This window comes from Prosopis cineraria, unplaced genomic scaffold (genome assembly GCF_029017545.1).
Source record: "Prosopis cineraria cultivar Desert tree isolate PC_DT_omini unplaced genomic scaffold, ASM2901754v1 PC14, whole genome shotgun sequence".
NCBI classification, from domain to species: Eukaryota; Viridiplantae; Streptophyta; class Magnoliopsida; order Fabales; family Fabaceae; genus Prosopis; species Prosopis cineraria.
In genome coordinates this window covers 5,563,626-5,589,787 of record NW_026555345.1, presented here as the reverse complement: position 1 = coordinate 5,589,787, position 26,162 = coordinate 5,563,626, and the positions used below count along the sequence as shown (strand labels likewise).

Here is a 26,162-nt window from a genome sequence, read left to right as displayed (position 1 = left end):
TACAGTATGCTTTTTTTAAAAAAAAAATTGTGGCATTATTTGGGTTAAAGATAAAATGTTTACGGTATCATTTGGGTTAAAGATAAAAATCAAAGCAATTTTTAGATAATTTTTAATGATGTAACTAATTTTTCGTAATGCGCGTGAGTTAGTCATAAATGGCTACCTAAATAGTACCGGAGGGAGTACATTACTGTAATTAAAAAAAAAAAAATCCTTAAGCTAAGGAACTGAAAAAGAGGGAGAGGGAGAGCAGTTTCCTCCTTGTTCTTCTGTTTTCCCAACCGAGCAGAAAACAGGAAATGCCAAAGAAAGTCAAGATAGATTAATAATGATGATAATAATAATCCATCAGTCATTCACATAAAATGATTAGGCTCAGAAGATAGAGCTTCTTCTGCTTAAACAAATCATAATCTAGCAGCACACCAGCATAAACAAATCATAACCTAGCAGCACGCTACGCTAATTAACATCATTAACAGTGTTAAATTGACGCGGCATCATCATCTTCACGATGGTGAACCGGCCAAGCTCCTAATCCTGCTTGAACGCCTCACAGGAGTCACAGTTGTCACAGTCCCTCCATCACCATGTCCCTGAGACAAGACAATAAAAATCAAACATTTTTTCTCATACACACCAAATATAGTGTATAGTATAGAAGTCAACAAATGAAGAAAGAGAACTCACATGCTTGTTTGAGATTTTCTCATAAGTGGTGAAGCTTCCATAGGAGGCAGAACCACCACCCATGGAGTCTGAAGAAGAAGCGAGAGATTCCCTCCTATAGTTCCTCTTTGGCTTCTTCTTCTCCATGCTTTGAGCTTCATTCTGCTCCTTCTCTACTCTTTGGCTACAATAGTATGATGAGCTCTTCTCAAAACTGCTCATTTCTGAAGGGCATGACTCACCAAGAACGTCCATTTCTATTGGGTTATTCCTCAGAAATGGCTTTTCCAGTGAAGAGGCCTCCTCTTTGTGCAATGGCTTAGTCGAGGGAGGTTGCTCCATTGAACTAGCTGTAGTAGTAGTATCAGCCCTTGTTCTTCTTCCTACATCTTCCTTCTTCAAGAACTTGAACGCTGCACCAGAAATTATGGATAGAAAGAGAAGTATAGATGCAGCAATAACTGTTCCTAGAGATTTTTCCTCTGATTTCAGTTGTACATCATGATGCACTTTGGTATGAATCTCGGAACTAGGTTCACTGTCACTATGAATTTCAGTGGTCTCAGCAACTTCAGAGTTCAAATCTGACTGATCCTGAAGGTCCACAATGCCAGTAGCATCCTTATTTGGAGCCTGCTTTGCTTGTAAATTATTTGCTTCAAATTTTTCAGTATGAATTTCCTGAGTCTCAGCGTTACTTTCTGACTGACTGGATTCACTAACCTCATCAGATGAAGCACTTTCAACTTCAGTGTTACCTTCTGATTGATTTGGTTCACTCACCTCAATGTTTGAAGCAGATGAAGCACTTTCAACTTCAGCATGAATTTCATGAGTCTCTGAATCTGAAAAATCGGTGTTACTTTCTGACTTATTGGGTTCACCAACCTGAGCAAACTCCCCAATTTTTGAAGCAGATGAAGCAATTTCAACTTCAGCAATAACTACCCCATCAGTATCAATCTCTTTGGCAGCATCATTGTCATCTGTGATTGGTGGGACTGGTTCCAATTCCTGAACTGCTACTTCTTGTTCTTCATATGCTGAAGCATAATGATCTGCCATAATAATATCTCCAATATCATCTTGAGTAGAAGTGTCTGTGAAATCATCAGCATCTTCAACGTTCAATACTGGCATATCCAGTTGTAGAGCTTCTCGTATTAGATTTCCATCATGACCAAATATAGGAAACTGATAAACCTCAATATTTTCTGTCAACTCAGTCAGGTTCCAATGATGCAAGTGGCCAGAATTCTGGACTCCTATAAATGATGGTTCCAATTTTGAAGTTGAGGACATCAACTTGGTAAACCAGATATGAAAATTTCCAGTCAAGATGTCCAAATTTTCTTTGGCTAACTCCGAAAAACGATCAAAATTGGCTGTTGCAAACTGGTAAAACTCAGAGGAATCACAAGTCTGAGACCAAGTGGCGAGTTCTTTAAAGAATGGATCAAAGACCTGAGGATTTGTATTTGAGAATGAAAAACAAGCAATTGAGAGAAGCAAAAGCAGAGCAATGGCTTTTGATCTCATGGAGAAGCCCGGTTTAGCAACTCCTTTTGCTTCAGCAATCTCTTCCTCCGACATGAGTGTACTTGCTTCAGAAACATGATTCTGATCTTCACTGAGTATTTCATCCGAAGAAACTTCTGATTCCTTCTCTGACCCACCAGACGATGCCTCCTCTGTTAGCTCTGTATCTGACAAGCCGTCATCTAACTTGGTAGATTTCCTTTCTCTGTAAAGTTGAAGTCTTGGGTTTGGTTTATAGCGAAGAAACTGGGGTCTTGGAGAAAGGTAATTCACTTTAGGATCATATGGAAGAATCAAAGGATCATCTTTAGGATCATATGGTGGAATCAAAGGATCAGCATCAAGAGGAGCTATGATGGTCGAGGTTGATGAAAATGGAGGAGGGGTAGGACTAAGCCTAAAAGATGGATCAAGATTAACAAAATCAGGCGCACTAGTCACAGGTTCAAATGCTGATTCTGTTTCATTCATCGAATTCAAACCTTCAGCTTCCAAATCTTCAGAAACCATGGAAGACATATGTTCCTCCATGTCGTCTTTGATGATCCCATCAGTAAAAGGATGAAGCTTTCGACTGGGGCTTCTTGCTTCAGCTTTTAAATCTTCAGAAACCATGTAAGCTGCATGTTCTTCACTGTCTTCTTCAACGAGCTCATCAAACCAAGGTTGAAACGTTTTCTCTTCAACAGAATCTGCGAATGTTACCTTACGAGTGGGGCTTTTATGCTTGTCTACCTCTTCCTTGATGATCCCATCAGAAAAAGTTTGAAACTTGTTTTCATCAAGAGAATCTGCGAAAGTAACCTTTCGATTGGGGCTTTTAACTTCAGTCGAGGAAAATGAAGTTCTTGCTGGCTCATTCCTGTCCGTGAGCACTTTCTTTCTTGGAGACTCTGTAATCTTAGAGGAAGCAGATATAGTTGGAGACATGAAATTTTTCATGCCCTTCATCGAAGCAGCTGGAGATCGAACCTTCGACGATTTAAGAATATGTTCTTTCCCATTTTCTTTGTCATCAAGGTTGCCAAGGGACTCTATGCTTTCTTTACCACCAATAGAGTTTCTTCGTGGGAAATCTGCAAAAAAGAAAAAAAAAAGTTCAGAACAGTCTTGGCAATGAAGAAAGAAACCCAGAAACTAACATCATCACATGTAAATTTTGAATCGAAAAGAGAATAATTTTATAAACTTTCCTACAATTTCTCACTGACCAAACGACAAATATAAAGAAAGAAAATACATATCAACACCAAGAGCTACTAGATTAGTCATAGAGAAAGAACAACCTGTAGATTCATTTTCCAAGATTTTCCCATCGAACAACCAGTACTAATATTGACATTCATAAAAATATAAAAACAATGAAATTACGAGAAATGAAAAATCTGAAAAAGTAGAAAAGTAAAACCCGAAGGACTATTGGCTGGAGTGTTGGGGTTGAAACTCCTAGGATTTGAGATGATAGAAGGTTTGTGGAAAGGGTTTCCACTGAAACTCCTTCTGACAGCGTTACTGATTTCAGAGTTTCTCAGATTAGGGTTTGATCTGCTTGATGCTGCCGCTAAAGAGGAAGATGAAGACCTGTTTGAAGGCATAGCCATTGATGAACGAATTGAATGAGATACAGAATAGAGAGAGGAGTGAGAGTATTGACGAGAAAGGAAGGACAATCAAGAAGCGATCTGAGAGAAATTTGATTCAGAAAATCGTGAAGCGTTGGAAGTAACGGCTATAATTTGAGGAGAGAGAGAGAAAGAGAGCAGAACGAAGGATTTAATTCACGAGGGAGATTTGACCGTTGGAAAAGTTTAGAGCCGTTGAATGATTGGAGCCGTTGGATTATTTAAAAACTTGAACGGCGTCAAGAAGTCAATAAAATATATTTTACGAGGAATGAAAAGATTTATATTTTATTTTATTTTTTACCCTTTTTTGGCCAGCAATTTAATTTACTTTTATTATCAAAGCAAGAAAAGTTAATTAATTTTATTTTTTTATTACTTATAGATATTCTCTTGTTAAAAAAAATATACTCCATTCATTTAAAAGTATAAAATACTTTTAATCAAACCCACCTTCAATAAAATAGTTACCTATTTTTTAACTAACCTTATCTTTTTATATTTATCTCTATTAAACACCCTATAATAAATATAAGGTCATTATTAATAGAAATACTTTAAAAAAAATGTAATGATTACACCTTAAAAAATTAAAAATACTTTATATTTTTAAACATTATTAGATTTTTTGAATGGAAGGAGCTCAATTATTTTCTATATCCTTTCAATTATTTTTGGCCACCATCATTTAATTATTCTAATCCATTATTTTCTGGGATCCTCGATTATTTTTCTATAAACAGTAATTGTTTGTCATTTTTTATCTGCCTCCCAAATCGGATAATCTTATTTTGATGAAAAAAATCATTCTACGCAAAAAAGGTTTGCCGATAAAATAAAAATAAATTACAATGACATCCTTTTTGTTTTGCTAAAGTTACAGAGATCCTCCTTTATTTTTAAAACCCACACTTTAGTCTAATTTCTAACACCATTAAAAATATTCTGTTAAATATTACAAGATACTTTAAATTTTTTTTAATTTTAAAAAACTTAAAATTATTAATTTTCTCTTATAATCTAATTTTATATTCTCTACTCCTCAATTTAATGAACTTTAAATAATTTTGAAAATAGTTAAATAAATAATTAAAAAATATTTTGTTTAAATTAAATAAATTTAAAGAAAATAAATATAAATTATAATGAATAATTTATTTTTTATTATATATTTCATCATATTTCAATATGTTTTTTTATATACATGTTTGAAATTTTTTTGGAAAACTTTTGTATTTATATTTTTTTAAAAAATTACTAAATAAAATTTTCTAAAATAATAAAAAATGTTTAAAATATGAATAAAATTTTAAAAAACATGTGCATTAGCTTTTTTTTATTTTAAATGATTTTTAAATAATACTTCAAAAAGGCATTTTGGTCTAATATATATGACTTAATGGTAAACTAATTGTTAGGTGAATGAAAATAAATTTTTAAAATATAGAAGGGAGATTTGTGTTTTAAAAATATTGATTTTAAAAGAGATTCATATATATTTTAAAAATAGAAAGGATGTGTCTATAATTAAGATAAAATAGAAAGAATATCATTGTATTTTACTCTGAAAATAATAGCTTACACTAAATATTCACTCAACCAAATTTCAAAGAGTTAGCCTACGAGTTGCCATTTTATTGTTCAACATATATGAGGTCAAAGCTAATGATTTCATGTTGAATTTCACTCTCAAGTGTCATAACATAAGGTGGCCATGCTGGTCCGCATGAGATTGCAGGTGCCTCAAACCACTTCAATTACCACATAGGCCATCACATATAATTTCTAGATCCAATTTCATTTTCACTTATCTACATGTAATTTTAGCATATTATGCTCAGCATAAATGTTTACACTTCAAAAGAGCCCAATCAATTCTTTAGTGTCATTTAACAATATTTTTTTTCATTCCTATGTATATATATATATGTTAAGTTTTAGTGAGTTTAGCAATGGTTTTTTATTCTTGCGCGCACGCGCGCATGTGTGTTAAGTTTCAGTGAGTTAAATTCCAAAAGTTATCAGAGAGAGAGAGTGAGTATGTGCACGCGCGTGCGTGTGGGTGTGTGTTAAGTTTCAGTGAGTTAAATTTCAAAAGTTTATTAGCATTAATATTTCTAGGTTTAGGGTGTTTTTGAATTTCAGTTAGATAAAATAATTGTAAAAAAATTGATTATTAAAAAGAACTTCAAAATAATTAATTATTAGTTGAAACTCCAAACTGCTTCTCCCACCATGGAGTTTCAGAGCCATAATTGATTATCAAACTAGGTTTTATAAAACGGGATATTTGGGTGATTTTTTACCAAAATGGAGTTTAAAGAATCATAATTAATTATGCAAAGGGTATCTAAGCACACTTTTAGAGTACTTATAAAAGTATTTACAGATTGTATCGGCCAAATCCTTACCATTTTGACAAAACTCTGTTGGTCTTAGCATTCATTTAACAATACGATATTTGCAGTCATTCATGCAGTCTTTTTTTTCCCCCCAATGAAAGAATTCCGACCAATGCTCGATTCCATTTTGTCTAAGGCAAATATAGACATCAACACTAGTAGAGCTTCAAAATTAGCTTCTTATTTCATTTTCAATTAAATTCTATTAGCAGTAGAAACAACTTGCACATCTTTTTATTCTGCATTGCTTTTATTTCAATGATTCATCAATTCAAGGGTATGTACCGACAAATTGACTCGTCTCCCACAATAAAATGGCAAACTAATCTATGCCATAACCTACCCTATTATTGCATGCTACCAAAAAAAAGGGTTCACTATGTACAATCATTTAATTTAATGCTTAAATTGAAGCTTATGCCTAATCCTGTACAGGAAAGGAAAAGAGAGACTTGAACTTGCAGATGGCTCATTTTCTACCCATTGAATTCTCATGTTGACTTGCGTGCAGCGTGGTAAAGTTCCAGATAGTCAAGAGCAGGTCGGTTCCAGGACCAGTCTTGCTCCATTACAGTCTTGCATAATGTATTAAACCAATCACGGCCATCATACCATGCTGATATTGCCCTGTAGAGAAAATTTCACTTGAGATTTAGATATTACATGGTGAAACATTTTCAGAAATGCCGATGTGTGAAGGGTGTCAACAATCGCTACTGCAACAGCAATTAGCATGAATGGGCAAGCAATGTGATAAAACGTTCAGTGATGTCATGTTTAAAATTGCAAAAAATTTACTTTCAACTCCTTCATCATCAGAAAGTATTATATATGACCAGGATATAAGTCAGTGCTACAGGGCAAGGAGCTCCTTTTTCTATCCACACATATATAACTCTCAGTAAGAGGAAAAAAACTGGCATTTTAAGTGTAAGTGCAGCACTAGGAACAGGGAAAATCCACTAGTCCTACTGTACAGTCTGTATTCAGAATCCAAAATAAATTGATGTAGGTGGTTTTATTCTTAGCCATTTAAGATAACTGTCAAGTGGTTTTGAAGTCCTGAAGTTAGCAAGTCAAAATTCATCGTGCTGAGATTTAGCTGCCTAATATTACCAATATGACTCACCTATTAAGAGCATAATCAACACCTCCAGCATCAGCTCCATCAAAACTGAATCCATTTGGTTCAAGACCTTGCGCTTGTGCTCTTTCCTTATCGTTATCAACATCAAACACAGTATCATATAGTCCTGCATAAGTATAAGATGATGCATGATAAAAGGTACCACAAATACATAGCAATGGAATGAACATGAAACTTGGCCATAAATTCCTTCAAAACCAAAAAGAAAAGAAAAGAAAAGAAAAAAGGTGGGCTGTACTAATTTAATTAGGTTGGCCCTGCTTGCTTGAATGAGCAGGACACATAACTAAATTAAGGCTTTCGCATTCCAATGTATTAGAAAAAGAAAAAAACATGGGAGCCACTGAAGAAAGAAATATTTACCGAAAACAACCGAAAAAAGAAAGGGGGAAAAAATAAGTGTATGAACCTCCAGTTTTTCTAACAATAGGTATTGAACCATATCTCATTGCTGTGAGTTGAGTTAGTCCACATGGCTCAAAAATTGAAGGAACTAGAATAAAATCAGCACCAGCATATATCTAGGAAAGAGAGAGAGAGAGAAATGAGTCAGCAATAACCAGCGCATTAGCTTTAAAAATGATAAATTACTAGGAATCTTGTTTTCAATAGGAGGTTACCAAGTGTGAAAGCGGTTCGTCATATGTAAGACGTAGTCTCGCACGGTCATGATGAGCAGAATGCAACTCGTTGGACAAATTAATGAAATCATTCTGGATACGAGGATCTGGAGCTGAACCAAGTAACACAACCTGCATTTGCAGCCATTCTGGTAATTCATGCATTTTATAATAAATGTAAACAAATTTCAAATCAGAAAATAAAACCTAATAAATAATTTATGCATTGGCCAAAAGAAAGAAATTATGCGGCCTTGCATTGACATGGGCTCTGGGCTTGTGATGAATATTACGTAAACATGAAGCATAAAATCTGCTTTTGAGAAGGGCATAGAAAGATTGTGGGGTGAAAATAACATACTAATTATCCAATACCATGATTACCCCTAAACCAATTGACTTGAAGCCTTAGACAATAAGTGAAGGCTCAAATGTTTCTAATCTCAACCATGCATGCTTTCACTTCAAATGCGAAAATCACTTGGAATAACAAAGTGGATAAGATACAAGTTCAGGCTCCCTTGTTTTGAATTTTTATTTGACTATAAGAATGATAGAAACAGGGATTGAACTCAAGAAGGCATAGTCAAGGAGATTTTCGTAGTCCCTTGTCATATACCACTTGGCTTAATCCGTAAAATGTCACGGAAGGGATTGAATAAAGATATGGAAGAATGAAGGACAGAGACAAATTGTTCTCTGATTCAACGTGATATTCAACCAGGGACTTGCGGTTTCAAGATGCATAAATGGGATCTGACTGGCAAGGATCAAAATAGTATTGTAATTCTAAAACCTAAATTTTGCTCAAAGTCTCACAATCGGCTCTAATAATGTCTATGTTCTGAAACCATTATGCAGGAAATGCACAATTATAAAATATTGACAGTGCAGAGTTTGATTTTAAAGAAAAATAAAGGAAGACCTGTCCACCACGATCTAGAGTGCGCCATATAGCATGTTTGATGAGATGGATTCCTTTCTGATGAGTCAATCGAGTAATAATTCCTACTAAAGGAATATCAGCCCGTCTTAGACCAAGCCTTTGTTGCAAGGCTTCCTTGGCAGCTCTTTTGCCTTCAACAACATTATCCGCTGTGTATGATACCTGAAATAATGTTATATCAGAACTAATCATAATTCCATTAGCAGGCATAACAGATCCTGATGAAACAAAATCAAGTCTTTTCACAATACATATTATTTCAGATTCCACAGATATATTCTTCATCTCATCAATCTATAACAACCATTCCCAAAGTAGTCAAATGATAATAATAATAAGGCAATAAACTTCAATATAATTTGTAGAGCAATATAATTGGGTTGTTCATAAGATAGTAAAATCTCATAAAGGATGAGCAAGTCATTACTGCTTCTTACACAAGGGAAATAATTTAGGCCAAAATGGCCATTCAGAAATGTAATAGGAACTGTCCAACTCTATAAAGCAGACATAGGTTACAAATTTATGAAGTGGTTAAAATCTCAGGACATCAGTTTGAGAACTAAATGTCAGTCTTTAAATTTAGAAGCTAAAAAAGAGAGCATATGTTAACTCACAGGTATGAACTTATCATTATATGGGTCCCATATATCTGGGTCAATTCCATTTAATATTCCATGGAACTTGTGAAGATGAGGAGCAACTGCAGGGTTTCCAGCAACCTCCCTTGAATAAGTTGGGGAGACCTGCCAACATAAACAGGAATCATGAACATGCCATGAAGGGGGGAAAAAAATAGAAAACCACAATCATTTTCTTGTTCCCTTCAAGATTGCCAAATGCTTAATTGTCAAATTAATTTTGACAACATATTTTCAATAGAACTCTAGGGTGTGTTTGGATTTCAGTTGGGCATAGCTAATTACAGAAAAAAAATTGATTATGCTATGTGGTATATAATTGATTTATCAAATTGATTAATGAGATTAATTTTCATTAGAATTGAAAAGCAAAATTGAAAATAAGATAAAACTATGGTTTTGTGGAAGTATATCCAACACTCCTGTTACATGTCAAAATTAATTATAAATCTAAAATCATATTTTCCAAAAAATATTCAAATACCTATCATACATGCCAAAATCAATTATGAACCCAAAACCATGATTTTCTTAAAAATATCTAAACACCCTCCTTCATGCCAAAATCAATTATGAACCAAAACCACTGTTATCTCATAAACTACTATTACCTACTTTTTAATTCATATTTTCAACCATACTTTTCTAAAAATTTATCCAAAAATCATATAAATTATTTTACAAATCATATTTTTGGGTTTATAATTGATTTTGACATGTATAGAAATGTTTGGATATCTTAAAGAAAAACATGGTTTTGGATTTAAAATTAATTTTGGCAAGTACAACGAGTGTTTTGATGTTTTTAGGAAAACATAGTTTTATGTTCATAATTAATTTTAACATGTAATAGGGGTGTTCGGATATATTTTCACAAAATCATGCTTTTGACCTCTAAAATTGATTATAGAGGTTATCCAAACAAGAACTCAGGCGTTACACAGGTTTGTCACTAAACTTTTACAACATTTTCAATTAGATTCCTGCACTTTGGGAACTATTAATGTAGCCTTTATAATCATAATATAAATAATATAATCATGTCTGCCATAACATGGGAGGAGTCTGTTTAAAAGTTTCCTTTGTAGCCACGATAAACCAATCATCTGACACATGAATATCAAAAAGCAATAAACCATCAGCTCAATGTGAGGGCATTAGAATGAACCAAATCTACTAAAGCTTTTGGCCCATAAAGAAACATCACAAAAGTTTGAGCTGTTGGGTGAAGTACTGGAATATTTAACTGAATAGCACAAAAGTTTGGAGGTGTTCTCTATAACCATATTGCCTCAGGTCTCACAAATACACAGTAGAATGAGATCTCAGATATGGTGGTTTTGCCATTGGTTGAGATATGACCATGAGTGACTGGAGCAGAAAGACGGGGTTAAAATGTTTGAACCAATAATCTGATTCTGGAGGACCGTATCATTGGCTGCCTATGATGAAATAGAAAATATTAGATGATTCTTTTTGACAAATTGTCATTACAAAGTTCTCTATATGTTGAATACGAGTTGGGCCCACTTATCAACAGTGGCAACTTGTGCTAATTAGTTTCTAAGTAGGTTTACTTTTCTGTCATTTATTTTCCAGATATGATAGGATACTACTCATGATAACGTTGCTGATATAATTCTGATTGTAACATGAGATTTGGTGTGATACAAGGTTACCAAAGTCTATTTATTTTCTAAACCCTACGGCTGAATAACAGAAAATACTTTTGAGTCTTCCTCACGTTATCTTTTGATTTCCTTTCCTACCACCCTAACCCCACCACGGTTGCACAAATTTCAGAAACCTACTCTCTCTCTGGTTTTGTACTTTAAAAGCTCTTAAACCTCCGCTGTCAACCAAAATGAAACATGAGCTTGAGAGAAAATAAATTAAAATATTAATGGTGATTAATACGACTGACTAACGGCAAGAAAAAAAATTGCAGTGATAAATTGAATACTGCATAGAAATTATGAAAATTCACAAGTTTTGAGCATGTTGAACACTTACAGTTGTAGCCTTGTCAGCATACGTCATGGCTTTTCCAATCAAGGCAGCTCCAAATTCAAGATTATGAATTGTAAAGATAACTCGTGCTTTACTAAGACCATATTGCATATAATGATCTTTATATAGCCATGCAACTGGTGCACTTGACCAATCATGGCAGTGGATGATATCCTGCCCATTGTTAGAAGAGCATCAATTACCATAGATTCTAGGAGACAAAAATCAATTCCAAGACAAATTTTTTCTTTTAAAAAAAGGATTTATTACAGGTTTACACTCCCAAAATATAGTCATAGATGCAGCTAGAAATACTAACAAGAAACAGCCTAGTGGCAGAGAAAAGCTGCGCTCTTGTAAAGGCAGTTTCTGGTAAATGCAATTTTAAAATGATAGTTTGGAATGCCACTGTTTCATATGACGTATTCTTATTTTTATGTTCATGCATAAGAAATTTCGGATACAATTATGGATATGTGTGGCCACCAGTGATGCCTGGAATAAGCAACATAAGAATCTACCACTATTCACTAAAAATGTAATAAGAAAGGAAGGCCAAACCTGATTGTGGATACCTAACTATTGACAGAAACAACATCGTGCACATATAATATTTTATCAGGGTAGTAAATGTTTCATCAAAGTTTTGAAGTAACAACTCAATTAAAAGTCAAATATATCTTACGGGATGAAATCCATCCTGGAGAAGAAACTCAAGAGCAGCATGGCAAAAGAAACCAAATCTCTCGCCATCGTTCCCACGGCCATATACACAGCCAACCCCAAAGAATCTGCAACAAAAATTATGAAATGACCATGAACGGGATAAATGCACTAAACAGAAGGTTGTCAATGATAATCACTTCAAAAATGTTAGCTTGTGAGTGACCAATTAAAATTAAAAATGTAATTATTTATTAAACTCAGTAATGGGCGATAAGAAACATAAGAAAGGAACAAGAAGAAATAAAAGGATGCAAAAATCCAAATAACTCTTACCCATTTTGAGGCTCCAAAAAGTAAACAGAGAGGCCTTCAACCTTTCCATGCCATACTTTTATTTCAGTTCCACTCCAGGAGTAGCTTTTCCGATATTGCAAGTCCTTTACCTGCACCAGAAGGCATATATGAAAACAGCTATTTCAAAAACAAGTATCAGCGTGTAAACAGATCAAAAGTAAACTAAATAAATTTTCAACCAAATGCAAACAAACGTGAAACAATAACCTTGTAAGTCTTTCAGTTCCAGAGGAACCACAAGGAAAAGAGATGTATATAATCTCAATTTTATAAAGTGATGGTTTTGGCAACCATGGAAATTTTAACAAATGATGATTCCAAATTTAATGAATAATTCCTCAAATTTCCTTGCAGATAGACCTTGCAGATCGAGAGAAAATAAATATTTTCTTTCATCTCCACACAACACTCCAAACAATATTTATATAACCACAGTCTCTGATCAAGAGGTTTAAAAAAAACAAGCTTTTCTCAATAGGACAAGTTGGGAAATAATATTTTAAGGAATAGACAAACAACCAAGAAGCAATACAAGGACAAAAGCAGAGGAAAAGAACTTACATGGCTAAGGTTCAAACAGTCATACTTTGGAAGAATGATATCCACATTATGATTTAAATCCTGAACAGCACGAGAAAGACTGGTAACAACATCACCAAGGCCTCCAACCTGTAAAATATGCAGAAAATAAGAATTGAAAAACCATGATAATTGCAAATTCATCCCAGCATGGCTATATCAGGAGAAATTCTGAATGACTATAACTAACACTCAGCACATAATTGAACTGAAACCTCACAAATTCTTTTCCTTGAGACCTTCCTGTCACTTATGTAGTAGTAGTAGTAGTAGTAATTGCCTGACTACTACTCATCCAATTTCATGAATATCATGGTCATGTATATTACTCTTAAATTTTAGGTTATTTTATCCAATCTATGTTTGAAAAGTATGTGAAATTGTACATAATACAATAATAGTGCAACAACCTTCCTGTCCTAATAATAAAAGGAAAAGAAAGAATGATAAGTCAAACAATCAGTCTTGCATCGAGCAAATGACACAGCTCAATGTAATTATACTCTTAATTTAAATCAGATAGAGAAAGCACAAAGACTGGGCAGAAAAATAATAATTTCCAGTATACAGTATATGATTAATGTATGCCAATAGCCCAATACCTTGAGGTTGAGGCAGGAAAAAGAGAAAAAGAGAGAGACAGAGAAAGTCAACAGTTCAATAGCATATTCTTTATTCAGTTCATCCACAAGGATATTGTTTGTTTTCTCATATATTAAAGGTCTTACTGAATCTAACATCCTTACCTCACAATACTAAATGTCAACATTCTTACAACACCATCCAGAATCCAGAAATTTTAAACCATTTTTTCCTTTCCCATCAAATATTAGCACATGTAAACTCTATTGATGCCCACCCATGATCACACTAAAACATTCAGCCATAAGTGTAATGTAATTTTCACAAAAAGGAAATTTAAAATAACAGGAAATACAACTAGCATATTAAATTCCATGCTAGAGAGATCACTGAAAACCATAACCTTTGCAAAAGTACCAACCATAGCACATCCATAAGATAAGTGGTGATATTACTTTAATTGAATTCATTATACATCAAAAACTTTGCAAGTCACAAATTAAATAAGTCCACACCGAAACATGCAGATGATGTTGACATAAGATTGATGTAGCTAACATACTTTGGCAATTGGGGCCATCTCAACAGCAATATGTACAATATGCATAGGTGGTTCTTTCACAATTCCTCCAAAAACAGGTATGTGATAATCCATTCCATAGTTATTGTCAAATTCCCCACCATCTTCCCTCTCAGAGAAAACAAAGTCCATCATGTATGCGTCCAGTGGTACCTTGACTGCAGAAAACAAAATCATAAAACTTCTTCAGTCAAAAAATGTACAAGTTAATGAACAACAAACTCACTATTATGTCCTAATGGCTGGAGATTGCAAAGCGATTGAGAAAGACATAATTTCAATGATGGCAAAACTTCAAATTTGAACGGAAAAAGATCTTATATTTAAATTGTCTGCCATAACATGTTATTGCTATTATGATGCAACAAAGATCCATGAAAATCCAATCCAGATACAATCATAAGTAATACATTTATATGAGCTCCTGATATGGCATGGCCATGACAATTACCCAGGATGCATAATTTCAGACAAAGGCCAGTCTACAACTTATGGGGGAGTAAACATTTACAAGGAGGGTGACAAGCCATTCAAGGATAGGCAGTTCTCTAACCAAAAGAACATCATTACCAAAACTGAGTGTTAACACGGTCAGCTGATAAGATCAGGCCAGGTTAAAAAATATAGGGAAGAATTTGGCCCATTAACAAGCTGATCCTGGTCATAAGCTAAAGGCTTGTTCTTGAAATACCCAGACTGACACGTCATATATATCTTTTGCCTTACTCCACCTTCCAACTGTTCTCAGCTATATACCCACTGTTACTTCTCGGAGTGATTTGGCTCCTCTTTTGCTTGTTATATTTGACTCTATTTGAAACTTTTCTGTAATGCATATGATTTGGCTGCTCTTTTGCTTGTTGTGTTTGGGCCTCCCTTTTTCTTGCTGGAACGAAAATTATATTGAGTTTCTGAGTTTGGCTCATGTTCAGCATCATTTTTTGGTATTATGTAGATGTCAAACAAGTGAAGATATATGATATTCTATTTTAGTAATTTTGAGAGGATGCATGCTACAAATTTTGTGCGCTTGTTTCTATCACACAGCATATAATGTATGATGATGTTGTTTTAATAATGTTTGATGTTCTTGAAACTTTATGGTTAATGTTGAAGTGAGTTGTATGTTGTTGTAGACTTGAAGTTGAATGTTAATTATGGAATGCTTTTTTTTTTTTCCTTTTCTTTTGATAAAAAGGAAGACATGATTATGGAATGTTTATGCTGAATGATGAATCGATGATATTGTGGGTTGTATTGATGATGCTTATGGTTGAATTGATGATTTCATTGTTGAATATATGATTCCCTCTCGGTTATTGTCAGTTCAGCACTTCATTTTCATTGTTTTGCATCAAGCACAGGTACTTTTCAAGGAAAAAAAAAACAGAGATAGCCCAGCCCGCTGCTGCCTAACCCGTCCTAGTTTTTCCTGGACCCAGTCTGCTAGGCCCATTCTTAGCCCTATTATTTGCAATCCCATATCAAAATTCATAATACACATATTTGGCAGTTCTCTCGACCATATTTCACAAGCCTCATACCCTTCAATGAATTTAGTACAAAAATAAGTGACAAGAAAATGAGAAATTTACCAAGCAACCGGAAAAACATTAAAATCCATCATGCGGCTACACTAAATTCATCCTTCAAATATGAATCAAGAGAGAAAACTCACCAGAGGTTTTGAGATGAGTGCCATTCTCCGCAGGTAACATTCTCACAGGTGAAAGTGGACCTTTACGGTGTGTCCAACGATTAAATGAACATCTAAACCAGACCACAGGTTTTCCATTCAAATTTGTGTTGGTGGGATTATAATAAACTGTTACTGTGCCGCCTGCTTGAAGATCAAGAGGCTCAGTATAGACAACATGCTTTTGGGAAAGCAAAAACCCTTTTAGAGTTCTCGCCTTTGTTTCAGCTTTCATACGTGCTGTTCTTTCAACCTACAACAAGAACAGGGCCAAGTGAACGAGAAGGGTCGCTTTAATACCCATGATTTTTTTACTTTATTTTGAAACACTTTAAATCAAAATAAACACAATGTTTCAGGTACTTGCTCACTAAAAGAATTGAAGGGCATGTTTGCTTTGAGTCATTTCACATTTTCATTTCATTATCTGAAAATAGACATGAAAAGCGTGGTTGAATTCATTGTACTATTTTTTTTTTCCTCTAAGGCAACGGACTTCACATTTCCAGAAATTCTTCTTACTATTTTAAGAAACTGGAAACCTGAAAATGGAAATAGATTAACAAAATGAAGATAGGAAATATTTTTAGCAAAAACAAAGTGAAAGACACTCTAAATAGTCCATCAGATCAAAGTAAAGAAAGAAGAAGAAGAAGAAGAGCTTTGTCCTAGGTTTTGAGAGACAATAGCTTTACAAATCTACTAGGCCACCATTTATATAGCTTTACATAGACAAAAATATGGAACCAGGTGATTTAACAAGTTTTTATATATTTATGTGAGGAAGAACCTTGATGCTGTTATCTGAAATTTGACTCTCAGAATAAACTAACCTTGGCACGTATAGCTTCTTCCCTGAGCCTCCTCTCCTCCTGCAGTTTCTGGTATATCCGCTGCTCTTCCCCAGCCCAATATTGTTCATCAGGCACGGCATTTGGGACAATAGAATGGAAGTCTTGCCTCTTGTTGTTATCATAAACAGATGCTTTCTGTGGTGGACCATTAGCAAACACCCAATCCAGGAGAAAGGCTTGATTGGGTACAACAACTGCATAAAATATAACTAATCAAGAACATGTTCTGTACTTGCAATCAAGTTCTAAGAGAAAAAGTGATGGCTGAGGATCTTTAACAGATTTCCAAGATGGTAACTGTTGTTCATAATTATGTATTCATACTGACATTGCTCAAGACCTACTCATTATGTTGGCAAGAAGAAGCTGAAATCAGTTCTAGCAATATTACATTTTATGGATGAGAGACATTAAGTCTGAATAGGGGAATAGTCCTTCACCTGATGTATCACATTGATATAAATTACATGCTCCCTTAAAACTGTGCAACATTTTTCTTCATTGTTTAAAGTTATATGATTAAATCGGAAGAGAGCTTAAGGAAAATAATCTACCTCTATTTTGGATCTGTAGAATAAAGGGTACTTTGGAACCAAATAATAATCCTTACTGTAGAAATCCGCACACTTGATTAATGGACTCAATCATATATCAGAAGATGCCATGATAAATAAATAAATGGTAAGCAGACTTGCATTTTAAAAACAAGGAGATAGCTTCCTCAAACTCCTAGAACAATACACCACAGTTCAGCTTCTTAATTTCTCTATTCATGCAGACATTTATAAGGCCAGTAACAAAGTAATTAGAACAAATACGAACCTAGGATAGGGAGAGGGGGGGAATCTAAATGAACATACCATCAGCATGCCACCAATCACCATCCTTTGAGCTAGAACGGACAAGCTGTTCAGCAAATGATATCCCAACCTTCCAATTATTGTGTCCCCCATGAACCCATACTTCATTAGAATGTGACAGAGGACCTAAACTTCTGTTATAATATAACCTGATCAAGTCCTTGCCTTTGAATTCACTTGGTTCTATATACCAAACATTATCCATGGATCTCACAGCTTTCTTAAGCAATTGTTGAAATGTTTCTCGCAATCTTTCAGTCTCCACCCTTGCCTGCAGCCTGTCAGCTTCTTTTGCAGCTTTCTCTTCTTCAATTTTTCTCTGCTCTTCTGCTAGCCTTTCCTTTTCTGCTTGCTCTTTGGCAAGATCTTCTAATTCTTTACGCTTCTTCTCTAGAAGAAAATCTTCAAATGATAATGCATCCATTTCACCATTAACAGATACAGAGAAGTCCTTTCCGTCATTATTATCATAGACATTTTGCCCATTGAAGAACACAAAATCCAATTTATAAGCTTCTCTTGGAACATTCAGATGGCAAGACCACCAATCACCCTTTAGATGTGTTTTATTCAACCGTAGGTTAAATGATTTCCACCTCCAATCATTAAAAGCCCCCATAATTAAAACATCTGGCTCATTATTTAAAGTTGAAAGACTCCTGTTCAAGAATACTTCAATATCTTGATCAGCTTTAACCACAGAAGGATATACAAACAGCTTGTTCCCTAGAGAAAAATTTTCCTCTGCAATCCTCTCTATTTCTTGCTTGCGTAACTTTGCTTCCAACTCTAACTTCAACTGTCGAGAAGCTTCCTCTCGTTTGCGCAACTTTTCCTCCATCTCTAGCTTCAATAGTCGTGCAGCTTCCTCTTGTTTGCGTAAATTCTCCTCAATTTCTAACTGCAAAAGTCGGGAAGCTTCCTCTATTTTGTGTAAATTTTCTTCCATCTCTAAGTTTGATGACTGAGAAGCTTCATCTTGTTTGAGTACTGCCTCCTTCTCTAGCTTTGATTGTTGAGCATCCTCTTTCAGTTTGAGGAAACTTGCCTCTACCTCTAACTTTGACGGTGGGGAGGCTTCCTCAGTCATTTTATCATCAGTATCAACATTAGTTCCTTTCATGGTTTCATCAATTTTCTCATATATTAATAGCTTTCTCTCTGAATCCTGAACATTACCATTATCCCTTATTTCAGAGGTTTCTTCATTCTGTGGTTCGAGAAGGTCCTCTTCAATTGGGGAAGTGGTTCCGTTTTCAGTTTTAGCAACATCCAATGTATTGTGCAACGATGATAATTCACTAGCTTTCACAGCACCTTCATCAGTTCTATCTACCTCAGTTTTCTTCTCCTGAGAAAACACAACAGCCCCCTCTTCCTCAGGATCAATCTTAACGTCAACTGCTTTTTTGTCATCCTCTGAGATCTCACTAGCTGTTGGAGTAAATGAATCCCCTCTAACTCCGTTCTTCTTTTGTCCTCTCTTGTGGTTTCTTGTTCCAAGAGGTGATCTTGGCATGAAACCCTTTGAAGGAGGGTCCCTAGACCTTGCAGTTGAAATCCTCCTCAGTCTCCTACGGGAAAAATCTACCAAACACATAAAGGCCCAATTATAGGAGAAAAGTAAATGATAACACTGAGGCGGGAAAGAAGCGTGCAATTAAAAGATTGCTTTCAAACCTGGAGCAGAATTGATGCAATAAGAACCCCAACCTGTGATGCACTCTTTGTGCCGTATCAAACACTGTAACGTCAAGGATTAATTCAGTATGCTCAGCATGGAAACTAAACAACTAAAATTGCATTTATAGTTCAAATATGTCGTTGTAACATGATTAGAAGAGAGCAAATTGTATAACTAATAAGAGCAAAAGTACAAGATGACCAAATTACAATCAGAAAGATAGGGAATGATTGACTGAAAACCCAAATAGTAATTATTAAAAAAAAAAAAAACAACACCACCACCACCAAAGACCATTACTACCACAAAATCAGTGAATTGAATAGAGTATTCTCGAGCATCACCAGAAGTCTACAACAAAATCAAAATAAATCCTCCTCAGAATTAGAAAATAGGTCAATATGATCTCCGAAAATTCAGACCAGCAACGACAGAGAGACGTGACACACAAAGGCAACAAACAATTTCGGCGACAAGAAAGCACAGCGCTTACTTGGTAGCCAGCTGAAGTTCTTCCAATAGGGAAAGACCCAGTGAATGGTTTGAACTTCACACAGCCTCTATCGCCGAACAAGGTTCCACAGTTCATTGGCCTCTGCAAATGTAAGGACATCTCCATGGCTTCTGCTTCCAAGAATGCTCGTTCTCCAACAATGACTATGCTTCCTCAACACTGTATTAATGATCACCAAAACATGCTTCTGATTGATTCAGCACACGATCAATCTCTTAATAAATTCGAGCTCATAAACAGAAATAAATAAATTTCTCACTCCCATTTCCAACGAATAAAAAAAAAAAGTGAGAAAATGAAATCTACTTGTAATACGCGCCTGTGCTTCTGCTGCTTTGATAACAGCGGAAAGAGCAGCTTCAATCTCGGCCATAAGTATAAAATTTAACACGTACGTCCGGTGCAACGTTACAGACTGCGCCTAGTTTGTTGACCGATAGATTTAAGTGAAGATGATCAGGTGTGAGATCGAGCGGTGATTATGATAAGTGATTATGGTGACTCGTGAACTTGGTCACAGTGTAGTAAGTAGAGGTAGCATTGTGACTCTGTCTGAGATATGATCCATGCACTAGCTGTGAAGATTTTCGGAGGTTTGTGGGCGATGATTGAGTGCAACAAAGAGAACTAACCAAAATCTACAACATCCAATACGAACATGCCGCGTCAGGAAAACAACGAGGTGGGTTTATTTTATTCCAACGTTAATTTATTGACTTAAAGCCTGAAAACCAGAAAATCAGGGCCAAGGGGACACGTGACTTCTATTTCTTTTTCTTTTTCTTTTTTTAATCAGAATGATGATTGTGGAGTAAATTTTGATCTCTCTAGCGAACGGAGTGGGAGGAAGGTAGCCGAAAATAACGGAGTGAGAGAAAAATATTTTCAACGCAAAAATTATGGCTATGTTCATGCCTTCATGGCAATTCAAAGAAAATTAAACATCAACTTGAAATAAGGTCGATGGGATTTAATAAAATGATTAAAATATATTAAATTTTTAAATTAATCAAATTATATTTAATATTTTTCTGTCAAATATTTATTTATAAATTAATTTTTATTGTAATATTATTTTTCAAGAATAAAAATTAATGTGACTATAAAGTATTTTAGATTTCAGTAAAAAAAAAAGTGCTTTAGGTTTAAAATCCTTTCCCTCATGATAGGTAACTTCCTCTCCTTTTTATTTTCTTTCTCGCATGTGAGAGTAATTTTCTCTTCTGACCATTTCCTCTTTTTAGTGATCTTTTTTGGCAATTGTATTTTTTTGGCCCACCAAGTGTAATGGGATTATTGACACGTGTTAATGCGAATGAGAATGATGCTTGATAGTGTGAAAATGAATTATGTTGCAGATAGCCTTGTAATCTAGCAACATTAATGCATTATGCTCATCTTCGTTGGCATCAAATCAAGGTTCAATTTCACATGTTACTTGTCGTAATTAAAAAAAAAAACAAAGAGAGAGATCACAATATTTAGATAGAAATTGATAATTGATAATAATCGTTGTTTGATGTTCTCCATAATATCAGTATATCCAAGGAAACGTTTATAATAGATGCATTTGTAGTTGGAGACAAAAATTTGTAACTCTTGAGACGAAGTTACTTTCACATTGTTTTGGTTTTCGAGTTTTCAAGCACACACGAATATTGTTCTTGTCTCTCCCAATTTATGATACATTTACTCCTTAAATACAAGGGATTTTAATTTGGTATTTAGGGTTAAAAATATAAATATATATATATATATATATATAAAGTGCTATATCTTCATATGTATTAGAACTCTCATCATAGCATTACTAAACACTAACATAATAAATTGAACAAAGATTTGATTAATCAAAGAAACAATGAATGACCACCAACAGTACTCCATTCAAAGTTCAACCCTAAATATAGGATCTACTTCACTAATTCATAAATATTAAAAAAGTTGGTTAAATTGTTTTTTCCTTATAAAATGGTTAAATTTGTTAACTGCAATGATGGTGTAGAAATTATGTATAACTTTACCTAAATGAGTATTAAAAAAAAACGGAGAGGAGGAGAGAGATTATTAAAAAAGTATAAAGGAGCGAGAAAAAGTGTGCAAAGGGCAATATGGGAAAAACTTAATGGGGATAACAAAGTGGATCAAGGTCTTATATTTAGGACCAAACCATATCCATCAACCAACCCTTAAGATGTGTTTAGATATGTGGAGATTTCAATTTGAATTTGAATACATAAAAGCTTTTGGATTTAGATTTAATCCAAATTTAAATTTATATTTTATTATAATTTTTTTGTAATTTTAAATTTTACCTAAACCTTAATTATTTGAAATTTCACAAACTCCAACCTTCTCATTTTATTAATGTTTTCATTATTATTGTCTTTTTTATTCTTGACACTCCTCTCATTTTATTATTCTTGTCACTCCTCTGATTTCTCATTTTCATCCTTTATTGATTAAAAAATAGATGTAAACTTGTCATTGCATCCAAACAATATCAAGGATTCAAACCTTGTAAATGAGAATAAAAAAAATTTCGGATTTACCCACACAAATCTTATCAAGCAGTACTGAATGTAAAATAATTGTAAGAAATTAAAAAAAAAAAAAAACACACACACACACACACAATGAAGAACAGAAAATGATACTTTTTTGACCCAGTTGTCAAGCAAATATTTAGCTGGATGTTGTATGTCACTTGCACAGCAACAACTTGACAAAAATAACCCAAAAAAAAAAAAAAAACAGAGCAGCAATGTCATGTTGAAAGAAAACAAGTGTTGTATACAGAGAGAATCAGTCAAGTAGCACCCACTTGGTGAAAGAACTAGTGCAACTCATGCAAATATCTCTACTTAAGATGCATTATCTCTGGGGACGTTATATCAGATATGAGCCAAAACCAAAGAGGCCAAGTTGGTTTGGATAACATCTCTGTGCATTCTAAACTGCATCTTTTGTATAAGTGGCAAGACACAGATGAAGCTCTTGAGTGTTTTTTCTATACCTGAATCACCCATATTGTGATGAAATCTTATTCAATTATGAAAAATGAAGAAGATAATGGATGAATTCCTGATCACTTAGTCATTGAAGTTTTCACACTATGTCATTGACCACTTTTCCCAAAAGCACTAATGTTGAGGGGCATGTCACTTTAGTAATTAGTATGAAACTCTAGATTCATATTTTTGAGTACTGCCACAAAGGAAAACCTAGTAATTTAATCATAGCCTTCAACAAAAGTCTAGCTGACAAGACAGTTGAGCTAGCAAACAGAGATTTCATAGGTCTAACAATCAAACAAGCTAATTTAATAGCCGTCCTGGTCAAGTTGAATGAATTTGGTATGCCATCAAAAAGATTCTAAAAATTGAAGTTTAGTATAAGAAACAGCAGCATGAGATATTGTAAGACTCAATTTAGATACATGGTATGAACAGTTCTACAAAGCTCACAACATAAACCATCACAATAGCTAGAAATTATATGAATTTGATGTGAGTTTAGGAAAATATTGCTCTGAAAGTACAATCAAAATGAGGTTGAGGCTAAACTGGCAGATCTGTGAATCTTTAAAACGTACTGTTATTACATATATAGCAGGGAGAGAAGAAGAATTTAGCTTACAGAGAATGTTGGAATGCTCAGTCCGTTTCAGATTATATTGCAGATCTCTTAAAGCACAAAGGGTTGTGCAGATGAGCAAGAACAACGGGAGGGAAAAGGTCTAAAATCTTGCATAACTGTTCTTAAACAACAATATTTGGATTTAAAAAAAAATACCATTATAATACCTATGTAGAATTATAGGAACACAAATGTGGATGTGAGAAGAGCCATGATTTAAGAAGCATGGATACTTGCAGGAATACAGAACACAACAACACAAAATCTGTAGTATCGAGCAGAATCTGATGCACCAATGCTTCATCTCACCACTTTGTTCCTCTATGTTAGGGCATTGGCACCAGCAACAATTTCCAGAATTTCACCTGTGATCTTGGCTTGACGTTCCCTGTTGTATACCCTTGACAAGTTCCTCTTCAATTCCACAGCGTTATCAGTGGCATTACTCATAGCACTCATTCTAGCAGCTAGCTCACTGGCTAGTGATTCCTGCAGTGCTCTAAGAATCTGAGAATTCAAGTACAGAGGCAATAAGGCATCAAGAATCTGAACTGGGTCCTGCTCAAACTGCAAAATAGGGGAGAAATCGTCTGTTTTAGTCCTCAAAACATCTCTCTCAACAGTCAACTTCCCTTCCCTTGTAGTCAACCTAAAGAACTCATCTTCAGCAGCATCCACACAGTTACCATTCAAATCACAAATCTCTCCTTTTGGTGACAAAGGCAGTAGAGTATGAATCACAGGATCAGATTTCACTAAAGACACAAACTTTGTGTATAATAACTCAACTTTATCAACCTCTTCACTTACAAATAACGAGAAAACATCATCTGCAATGGCCTGAGCTTCTTTTGCAGTTGGAAGAGTTCCTTGTTCGAGAAATCTATCGACTGGGATATAAGGCCTACGAAGGAAATACGAATTACCCTTTTTCCCAACGCTAATGATGGTATAATCAAGACCCAGTTCCTTCAATTCTGCAATTCTGGCTTCTGCTTTTTTAATGATTTGGTTATTGAAACCCCCACAGAGACCTCGATCTCCAGTACAAACAACCAAAGCGACCTTCTTAACGGGTCGAACTTTTGTGAGAGGAACGTCGACGTCTTCGATTTGGAGTTGCTCATTGATGTTGTAAAGGACTTCGACAAGGGTCTCGGAGAAAGGCCTGCCATTAACGACAGCTTCTTGAGCTCTTCTGACTTTTGCGGCGGCGACGAGCTTCATGGCCTCCGTGATTTTCTGGGTGTTCTTCACAGAATCAATTCGGTCCCTGAGCTCACGAAGACCACACTGGATTTGGGTCACAGAGGATCGCGAAGGAGATGGGTTCTGAGAAGGAAGGTGGAAAAGGGGGCTAAGAGATGCACGGAAGGAGAGGGAAGAAGCATCGGATAAAGAAGGTTTCGAAGAAACCCACATTGTCAGATTGGAGCAAGACATGCTTGTCGAAATGGGAATTCTCCGAAGAAGAGGAAGAAGAAGAAAGGGAATGTGGGTTTTGTATCCGGGTGGTAAAGATGGTGTCTTTTTTGTCTCTGGTTTTTGATGATCTTATCTTGAAGAAGAAGTAGAGGATTATATTTTGAGGTGGAAAGGAGGAGAGGAATGAGTGGAGGGAGAGGAGGGATGGGATGAGGTTTAAGGATAACGATTTTGACTGTAGGAGACGAGAGATAAGCCGATGCTCAAAATTATGATACGTTAATATTCATCACTCGTTCCTTTGTGTGGGTCCAGAGTCTAATGTAGTTTCATATGAGTGGATCACAGTGCATGGGCACATGCGGCTGTTCGACGGGTTATTCTCTTCTGCAGCCAAGCCGGGTTCTAACTTCCAAGTTAACATTGAATGTGATCAAACGATCACTAACAAAGCATTTCATTTAAGACAGGTTCAACAATTTACCAACTTAACCCATTAAACTGACAATATCTTTAATACTATCACCCATTGTACAGAGACAACGATTGTGTATGTAGTGAGATTTTCTTCATGTGTGTTTACCCTTCCTTCTCAATTCTTAACAAAATTTTATTGTATTTCTATCCGAAAGTTTTTTTATGATATGGACTTAGTAATGGGTCAAACTCTAGAAATCAAGATTGGGGCTAGGCCTGTACTTCTGGAATTTGGATTCCTTACCCTCCCTAAATTTCTGCCGCGTCCAAATGCAATATAAAGGAATAAATAAATGAAATATTAAAAAAAAGGAATAAATTAATCAATTATAAATATTTGAACTTCAAAATTTTACTTAGCCCTTGCATAGATATAAGCAATGTAGAGGATCAAAATTCGTATTTTTCTTCTACTTTACAGCTTCATTTGGGTTAAAAAAAAAAAAATCAAGTAACACCAGCTCCCCCACTTGGGGGGAGGGGATAAACACTCCCTCCTATTTAAAATATAAACATTTCCTCTCAATTAATCTTAATTTAAAATCTAAGCAACCTATTACAAGTTAAAAAAAAATCCATTTTACCCCTTCTATTTATTAATATAGATATTTGTGTAAGTGTGTCTCTTGCTCATCATATGATGGATTGGTAAT

General features: G+C 34.9%; 3 protein-coding genes across 3 annotated transcripts; all 3 read right to left on the bottom strand.

Moving 5' to 3' along the window:
* Positions 1-303: 303 nt before the first annotated feature.
* On the bottom strand, positions 304-3,935 carry LOC129293988 (uncharacterized). The gene is made up of 3 exons (XM_054932157.1): positions 3,620-3,935; positions 694-3,287; positions 304-599 (listed from the first exon to the last, which is right to left on the bottom strand). The coding sequence occupies exons 1-3, from the start codon at positions 3,810-3,812 to the stop codon at positions 513-515; spliced, it is 2,874 nt and encodes a 957-aa protein (XP_054788132.1). The 5' UTR covers positions 3,813-3,935; the 3' UTR covers positions 304-512.
* A 2,529-nt stretch (positions 3,936-6,464) lies between these two features.
* On the bottom strand, positions 6,465-20,260 carry LOC129292794 (starch synthase 3, chloroplastic/amyloplastic). The gene is made up of 16 exons (XM_054930440.1): positions 19,948-20,260; positions 19,451-19,514; positions 17,771-19,357; positions 16,890-17,104; positions 16,039-16,309; positions 14,343-14,518; positions 13,181-13,288; positions 12,599-12,708; positions 12,285-12,390; positions 11,603-11,773; positions 9,566-9,694; positions 8,928-9,110; positions 8,003-8,134; positions 7,792-7,903; positions 7,365-7,488; positions 6,465-6,862 (listed from the first exon to the last, which is right to left on the bottom strand). Exons 1-16 carry the CDS (start codon positions 20,071-20,073, stop codon positions 6,727-6,729), a joined length of 3,750 nt encoding a protein of 1,249 aa, XP_054786415.1. The 5' UTR covers positions 20,074-20,260; the 3' UTR covers positions 6,465-6,726.
* A 3,262-nt stretch (positions 20,261-23,522) lies between these two features.
* Positions 23,523-25,222, bottom strand: LOC129293751 (ATP synthase gamma chain, chloroplastic). Its single transcript, XM_054931849.1, has one exon. The coding sequence runs from the start codon at positions 25,048-25,050 to the stop codon at positions 23,929-23,931; it is 1,122 nt and encodes a 373-aa protein (XP_054787824.1). The 5' UTR covers positions 25,051-25,222; the 3' UTR covers positions 23,523-23,928.
* Positions 25,223-26,162: the final 940 nt, after the last annotated feature.